General features: G+C 38.2%; 1 protein-coding gene across 1 annotated transcript; it reads right to left on the bottom strand.

Annotated features, from left to right (window-relative positions):
- Positions 1–625: 625 nt before the first annotated feature.
- Positions 626–3,007, bottom strand: LOC121532045. Its single transcript, XM_041837689.2, has 6 exons — positions 2,875–3,007; positions 2,671–2,803; positions 2,064–2,396; positions 1,629–1,824; positions 1,399–1,526; positions 626–1,315 (listed from the first exon to the last, which is right to left on the bottom strand). The coding sequence occupies exons 3-6, from the start codon at positions 2,202–2,204 to the stop codon at positions 1,151–1,153; spliced, it is 630 nt and encodes a 209-aa protein (XP_041693623.1). The 5' UTR covers positions 2,205–2,396; positions 2,671–2,803; positions 2,875–3,007; the 3' UTR covers positions 626–1,150.
- Positions 3,008–8,271: the final 5,264 nt, after the last annotated feature.

Genomic DNA, 8,271 nt, shown 5'->3' with positions numbered 1-8,271 from the left:
CATAAGTGAATATTTACCAAAATTGAATTAAACTTTGGGTGAAAATGTCTCAAAGTAAAGTATATACCTCACAATTTATGAATACCCTTTTTTGATCCCAATGGATTAGCAGTCTCAAAGTCGTCAGAAAATAGTTGAATTTGCAATGCATTTTTTCCTTTAGAAAAGAGAAGATGTCTCTTCATATATAGTCCATCTTCCAAATCAAAGTAAACTCCATCTTTAAAATTGTGCCCTGAGTTAAACATGCCACTCGTTTTGGTTCTACAAAATTGACTGCAATGTCTCCAGAATTCGAACGTAAGAACATTTATCAGTTATGACTATTTGATCATAAGTTTCAGTAGTTTTGTTTCTTCTACTGTCAAATCTAACACCAAGGACTTTCTCAACTGGTTGAACTGTTCCCCATTTTTGTATGAAATAAGCACTTCGTTTTGTTACTGAATTCAACAATGTGAAATGATTTTCAATATCCTGAAAAGAATGTTGGATTTTTCTGACAGTTTCTGTGTCTTTTGAAGATATTATTTTATATGTAAGAGTGGTCGCTTTAGCTTGACCCTGTATCTCTTGAACTGCTTCTTCCATGGAAGATACAAAACTATTTACAGTCGTCTGACCAACACCTGCAGCCTGCAGTTGTGCAATAGCAGACGCACACATATCAAGTGTGTTCTTGTTAGATATTGGTACAACATGGTTACAACTAGAATTTGAAGGAAAATCAGCATTACTTGGCTGATTATCAACGGCTGTATTAGCATCCAAGTTAGCGTTTAACTAAATTTGACAGTCTCCGGAATGTGACCTGTTCAAATACTTCCTAAAGCCTGAAAATGTACCAAATACACGACAACAATCTGCTTGACCACATTTTAATCTAAGAGTTCTACCAGGGCACATTCCATGCATCAACTTGAGATGCCTCACAAGCAAGTTGGTACTTCCATGACTAGCATGGCAAACAAAACATATCATCATAACTTAATCGGCATTAGTGCAGGAGTCTAGCTCTGAGCTCAGCAACCCTTGGAGTCTCCTTAACCTTCCCAATGTCTATGTTGTACACGGTTGACTGTATGAAGGTGTACATGTTGCGCAGCATTTTATTGTAGGCAGTACCAAAAACAAAGCGAGTCTTGAAAAGCTAATCGAAGGCACCAAGACCACTCGTTGACTTGCACGGCAAGGCTCGCTTGTCCAGGATGATGAAGTAAGCATGGATGCTGCTCTTCCTGGTCCCGACTGCAAGAAGATATGGTTGGCGGCTCTGGTCAATCGCATCAAGGTGCTCCTGGATACTGGTTCCTGCCTGAAGACGACAAAAACTAACTCCATCATTAGTTCATCATAACGGCTGCAGCACTGTCCAAGAATGAGAATGCCAATACAAACCTTTTGGAACATCACAAGATGCTGTTCAGCTTGGGATGCAGGCATCTTGCCTGTTTTTTTGCAGCCTTGTGATGAAGGAGGAATCAAATGGAGCATGAGAAGGATGGAGGAAAGGTCAGCGTCCCATCCTAAACAAAGAAGAGATCTTGATTAAAATGGTAAATTCCATCAGTGACATTAACATTTCAGAGTTATTTGAAATATAAATGATAAAATTATTATCATCTAACCATCAGCATTCGTGTCAGCTCCCTCATCAACTGCAGATTCTGCCATCTGGATCAGCTCCTGAAGTTCAGCTCCCTGAGTGGCCTTGCTTAGGGTCTTCCTTAGCATGATGATCTTTTGCTTGAATGTGGTTGGCCACCTTTCCAGAAACTTGGCTGATGTTCCCTCTCCAAACAGCAGCACAAAATCCTGTTCAATCTGAAACAAATAAGACAAAGAACAAAACATTAGTTTTGTGAAAGTCAATTGCTTTCTCACAAAATATTCCACTTTAAACTCCAAAGCAGAGTTTGAGTAAATCACCAGCATACACATTAATTGAACTACTATTTTCGGAAGTGTTGTTTTTGTTTAAATTTACTGGCCAACCTGAATTGGCATCTAGAGATTAAATGCAATTTATACAATTTAAAACTGTTCTTTAAAAAAAGTCTTACCAAGCTCTTCACATCCAGAAAGCGTGGAAATTCGGTTAGGATGGTGGAGCATTTACTCGGGTCGTGGGTCATCTTCTTCCTGTACTCAAAGGTCAATTTCATCTTCTGTTTGACTGTTTCTTCATCAGAAGAATGCTTCATAAGAGAAATGGCCTCTCTGCACTGGTCTTCATTCAGGGTAACCAAGGTGGATGGACTGGACTCCCTCTCAGCAGTTGACCCTCCAGAGTATAGTTGAGTGGGTCATTTCTCAGATGAAGCCAAATTCCTCTGAACGGTTTTGATTCTATACGAGAGGTACCCTTCTCCAATATTAGGGTCATAATAATGATCCTTAAGAAAATGAACATGGTTACTAATCTTGAAAGAAAAAACAAATAACCAAACAGAATCTCCCGTCAGCTACATATCAGGAGTGATTTCTGAAGCAGTATCATGCCCATCAAGTTTGGTACAAGATAAATATTCTACCAATAGTAGCGGATGGTCAGCAGTAGCCTAACCAATTATGTGACTGAGATCCTGATAAGAAGTCATTAACATTCAGCAGATATGGAAGCAAGTAATGCTCAACAATTTTCATTACGAATCTTTCCTTTAAACTTACCTGTCTCTGTCATAGCCGAAACAAGAATGTTGATCATCTTTCGTCTGGTGCAGTCAGTCAGGCTTTTAGTTTTGGAGTATACCTTGATAACAACCTCTCCACCAGACTTTTTCTTCAGTATGCTCTCTTTTAGCTGTAAAAAAAAAACAGCAGTGAAAAAGCCATTTGATGGCAAGTGAATTGAAGAATGAATTACAAACTTACATTTTTTGCTTCATCATTAGATATTTGACGCTTTCGTGAGGGGCTTCCATCCTCGCTCAAAATGATTGTATCATCCGACTCATGGTCTGAACCACCGATCACAGAACTGGCAGAGACAGGACTCATCAGGGAATATTCTGAAATACACAAAGATGACAATACAGGCATGTCAAATGGATGTTTATATTGAAAGTGACCAAGACTTGAAAACCAGCACATACCTTTAGCATGATTGTTCAGTGTGAGCTTGAAAACACCAAGATCTGGCCATTTCACCACCTCCTCAAACACATCCCCATCAACTTCAGTTCCAGACCCATCATCCAGCTTTGCCTCTGATAAACTAGTAAGTGGGATCTCAAATTTCAGGAACGCTGTGACAAACATTAAAACAACAACCTACAATTATAATTGCAATCTTAATGGTAAGAGTAATCAGACTGACTTGTAAATGTATGAAAACAATACATTTATTTCCAATACAAAATTACAAGTTTACCTCCAATCAAAAGGTTTTCAAGTGTCAGGTCAATGATATTGACATATTTTTGTTCACCATTGAATTTCACCCTGATCAGCAAGACTAGGTCTGAAAGCAGTTAATGGTATGAGATAAGGCCAAAATGGATGAAAAAGCATTACATTTCTATTTCAATCATGACAAATTATAAGGATGACTACAAATGTTTTCACCAATACTCCTTTACTTAGCAATGCTAATTTCAAAGTATATTATGAAAATATTGGATCATGACCACAACTTGTATGATATTTCTTGAAGCAGGTCCCAAACTACAGCAAACAGACTATTCAACTCAAAAATATGGACACGGCCTAATTAGTCCAGTAAAATACACTCATAATTCCAGCTAGTCACTATATTATGTTGTCATGTTCTAGGAGCAGTCTTACAAGACCGCCAAAATGAACTGTTGATAAAGCGAGTGGGAAACACAGTTATCTAGACTAGCTAGCTGCCGATACAATGGCCACAATATTTATCTAAAAGCATCACCCACAAGTCGAACATTCAGTTATAATTTGGCTAAATAAACAACTCACCTTAATCAGATTAGTTCTCAATATAAAGTAAGCAGTTGAAACAAAGAGAACAAACTAGCATGAGGCTAAAAAAGCTTGGTGCTGAAATGAGACGCGCCCATGGAACCATCACATGGAGCAGACTAACTGCACAGGACAGGGGCGAGCTAGTTAGCTAACATGCTAGCTATCTAGCAAAGACGTGCAAAAAGTGAAACGCATTAGCTGCACACACACTAACATTAGCTGCACACACACAATCAAAACTGTTAGATATTTTATGTTACACTGCAATCTGACAACCAAGTATCAAGTATTTAAATTAAAATAGCTAAATAATATCAGTGAAATAATTGTTTAAAACTCACCTTTGCGTGGAGCAAATTCAGATTTTGTTGATCCAACAATTGGGTCGAGAAAATAGGAAACTTTTACGCAGAAACTGAATTTATGGGCAGGGTTGTGATGATGTTTACACTTACTGAGTAAAAGTCTACACTTATAGAGTAAAATGTTATACCTTAGCAATAAACACCCATTTTCAGCACTGATGCTAGGGGTCATTTGGCACTGCCAGTTGCTAAAACAACTCTATGGGAGTTGACCACTTTTGACACTGTGAATTTAACACTGTTGATTTTACTGTATAGATATTACTTTAGGATATTTTTTAAGGTCTGTGTTTTTGCATGTACATTGTTTGATTGGTTAATCTTATGCTACACAAAGATAAATAACATATATTTTTCTAAACTCGTACAAACAGTTAGTTAGATTTACTCCACCTGTTACTGCAATGGTTATTCTGAATGGTTACTGAATGGTTTGTCAATTTTCCTGACTTTTACATTCATTCTGAATACAGGTTGCGGGTGAATACAAATCCAACTGTTGGATATCATAGCTCTGGTTGGATTCTAATAGGAATTACATATCACTTTGCAAGACTGCATAATGTAACTTGCAGGCCTGATGTGGCCTGTAAAGCATGAGTTTCAGGCCACTGTATTTGGGTAACACTAGGCCTCAAACTAAGTCTTTATGAGATATGTAATGTATTGTCATAAAGAGGTTTTAATGACATTTGCCTAGGAAATCACTAGCTGAAGGCCACATGATTGAAGATGAATGAATTCAACAACCATGTCTCTGTCACTAACAAATAAAGTATTAAATCCAGTCGAAAAGGCACACTGGGAAATTATATTTGAGGTGTGGCTTAGTCGGGGCGTTGCTGTCAGTTCATTATTTTTGGCCACCCATGAGTGGAAGTGTTGTACCAGTTTAAGTGGTGTATGGTTATGTTCATTGAAGTCTGAGCATGTCTGCTGCCAGTTCTGAAGTCTTTGTAAGTTCTTATGTAAGAGCTTTTGACAATAATGGTTTGTAAATAATATTACATTTACATTTTAGTCATTTAGCAGACACTCTTATCCAGAGCGACTTACAGTTAGTGAGTGCATACATTTTCATACTGGTCATACACGATGTGTAGATGATATATCTCTGTTACATACAGTCTGTCTGTCTGTCTGTCAGTCTACTGGTCTTTCAGTCTGTCTACCTGTCAGTCTGTCTACCGGTCAGTCTGTCTGTCTACCTGTCAGTCTGTCTACTGGTCTGTCATATTGTATTGTCTTTAAGGTTAACCACATTACAATGATTTTGAGCTACAAAGGCGATGTTTTAATATATATATATTTTTTTTTTATATACATTACCAGTCAAAAGTTTGAACACGCCTACTCATTCCAGGGTTTTTCTTAATTTTTACTATTTTCTACATTGTAGAATAATAGTGAAGACATCAAACCTATGAAATAACACATATGGAATCATGTAGTAAACAAAAAAGTGTTAAACAAATCAAGATATATTTTATATTTGAGATTCTTCAAAGTAGCAAACCTTTGCCTTGATGACAGCTTTGCACACTCTTGGCATTCTCTCAACCAGCTTCATGAGGTAGTCACCTGGAATGCATTTCAATTAACAGGTGTGCCTTGTTAAAAGTTAATTTGTGGAATTTCTTTCCTTCTTAATGCGTTTGAGCCAATCAGTTGTGTTGTGACAAGGTAGGGTGGATATACAGACGATAGCCCTATTTGGTAAAAGACCAAGTCCATACTTTGGCAAGAACAGCTCAAATAAGCAAAGAGAAACGACAGTCCATCATTACTTTAAGAAATGAAGGTCAGTCAATACGGAACATTTCCAGAACTTTGAATGATTCTTCAAGTGCAGTCGCAAAAACCATCAAGCGCTATGATGAAACTGGCTCTCATGAGGACCGCCACAGGAAAGGAAGACCCAGAGTTACCTCTGCTGCAGAGGATAAGTTAATTAGAGTTAACTGCACCTCAGAATGCAGCCCAAATAAATGCTTCACAGAGTTCAATTAACAGACACATCTCAACATCAACTGTTCAGAAGAGACTGCGTTAATCAGGCCTTCATGGTCAAATTGCTGCAAAGAAACCACTACTAAAGGACACCAATAATAAGAAGAGACTTGCTTGGGCCAAGAAACACGAGCAATGGACATTAGACCGGTGGAAATCTGTCCTTTGGTCAATGAGTCCACATTTGAGATTTTTGGTTCCAGCTGCAGTGACTTTGTGAGACGCAGAGTAGCTGAACGGATAATCTCTGCATGTGTGGTTCCCACCATGAAGCACGGAGGAGGAGGTGTGATGGTGTGGGGGTGCTTTGCCGGTGACACTGTCAGTGATTTATTTAGCATGGCTACCACAGCATTCTGCAGCGATACCCCATCCCATCTGTTTTTTGCTTATTGGGACTATAATTTGTTTATCAACAGGACAATGACCCAAAACACACCTCCAGGCTGTGTAAGGGCTTGTTGACCAAGAAGGATAGTGATGGAGTGCTGCATCAGATGACCTGGCCTCCACAATCGCCCGACCTCAACCCAATTGAGATGGTTTGGGATGAGTTGGACCGCAGATTGAAGGAAAAGTAGCCAACAGTTGCTCAGCAAAGACTGTTGGAAAAGCATTCCTCATGAAGCTGGTTGAGAGAATGCCAAGAGTGTGCGAAGCTGTCATCAAAAGGGTGGCTACTTTGAAGAATCTCAAATACATTTTGATTTGTTTAACAGTGTTTTGGTTACTAAATTATTCCATATTTACATTTTAGTCATTTAGCAGACGCTCTTATCCAGAGCGACTTACATGAGCAATTAGGGTTAAGTGCCTTGCTTAAGGGCACATCGACAGATTTTTCACCCAGTCGGCTCGGGGATTAGAACCAGCGACCTTTCGGTTACTGGCACAACGCTCTTACCCACTAAGCTACCTGCCGCCCTAGTTTTGATGTCTTCAGTATTATTCTACAATGTAGAAAATAGTAAAAAATAAAGAAAAACCCTTGAATGAGTAGATGTGTGGCCGATTTAAACAACCAGAATATTTTTTTACATTACAACAAATGGCTGCTGGGTAATTTAATATGCGTCAAAATAATTTCGTTCGCAGGTATCGAATTGAGCGGATGCAGCAGGTTCACTGAGTTGCAAACCAAATGGATAGGTTTAGCTCATTGATTTGTAAATCAGACGCAGTTACTACCTCAGATTATGAGCCTAGCAAATGTCGCGAAGGAGCTTGTGGCGGGGCTTGTTGAGTTGGCTACTTCTGCGAGAAGGCAGAGCGGCTCGATGCTGGTTGATGAATTTGACAATGAATGTACTAGGAAATATGTTTTTCTTGACCAGAGGTGACTGAATTAATGTTCAGAATTATTGATAATTGTTATTGAAATAGTAATCAAGCATAATTTCATAACATGAGCATGAAAATAGGTAATAATAAACCTGAATAATCATTATAGTAATTCACAGTAATCTGTTAAAATAATGTTTCAGTCTTTCCTCTGCGTTAGCAGTGTGGAAAGGGACAGGAAAAAAAAGCGTGGGTGTTTTCCTATGAGGAGGAGTGGTGTATCCAGGGAGAAAACGGATCTTATGAAATTTAATTTGTTGTCTTATGCAGTCCTCTATTGGAAGTATTTAGCAATTGCAGTTCATAAAGTTTTTGAAACAATGTGATCAGACATCAAAATGATCAAGGTCACTGAATAAAGTGTAAATCCTTTCTGAAGTAGAATTGCTAAATATAAAATATTGACTAGTTCATTTTATCAATTACAACCATAAAATAACAATTCATAGCATAACAATAAAACTGACGGGCCATATGCATTAACCAAAAACACCATACATTTAGTTAATTATATATATTTTTCAAACATTCTTTACATGGGTAACATTATCTGTCAAAGTAACACCCCCTTAACATATAAACACATAGACACTGGACACAGACACTGAACATG

This window comes from Coregonus clupeaformis, chromosome 19, assembly GCF_020615455.1.
Source record: "Coregonus clupeaformis isolate EN_2021a chromosome 19, ASM2061545v1, whole genome shotgun sequence".
Lineage (NCBI taxonomy): Eukaryota > Metazoa > Chordata > Actinopteri > Salmoniformes > Salmonidae > Coregonus > Coregonus clupeaformis.
Note: the sequence above shows the minus strand (reverse complement) of the source record. Positions and strands in the feature narration are given on the sequence as shown.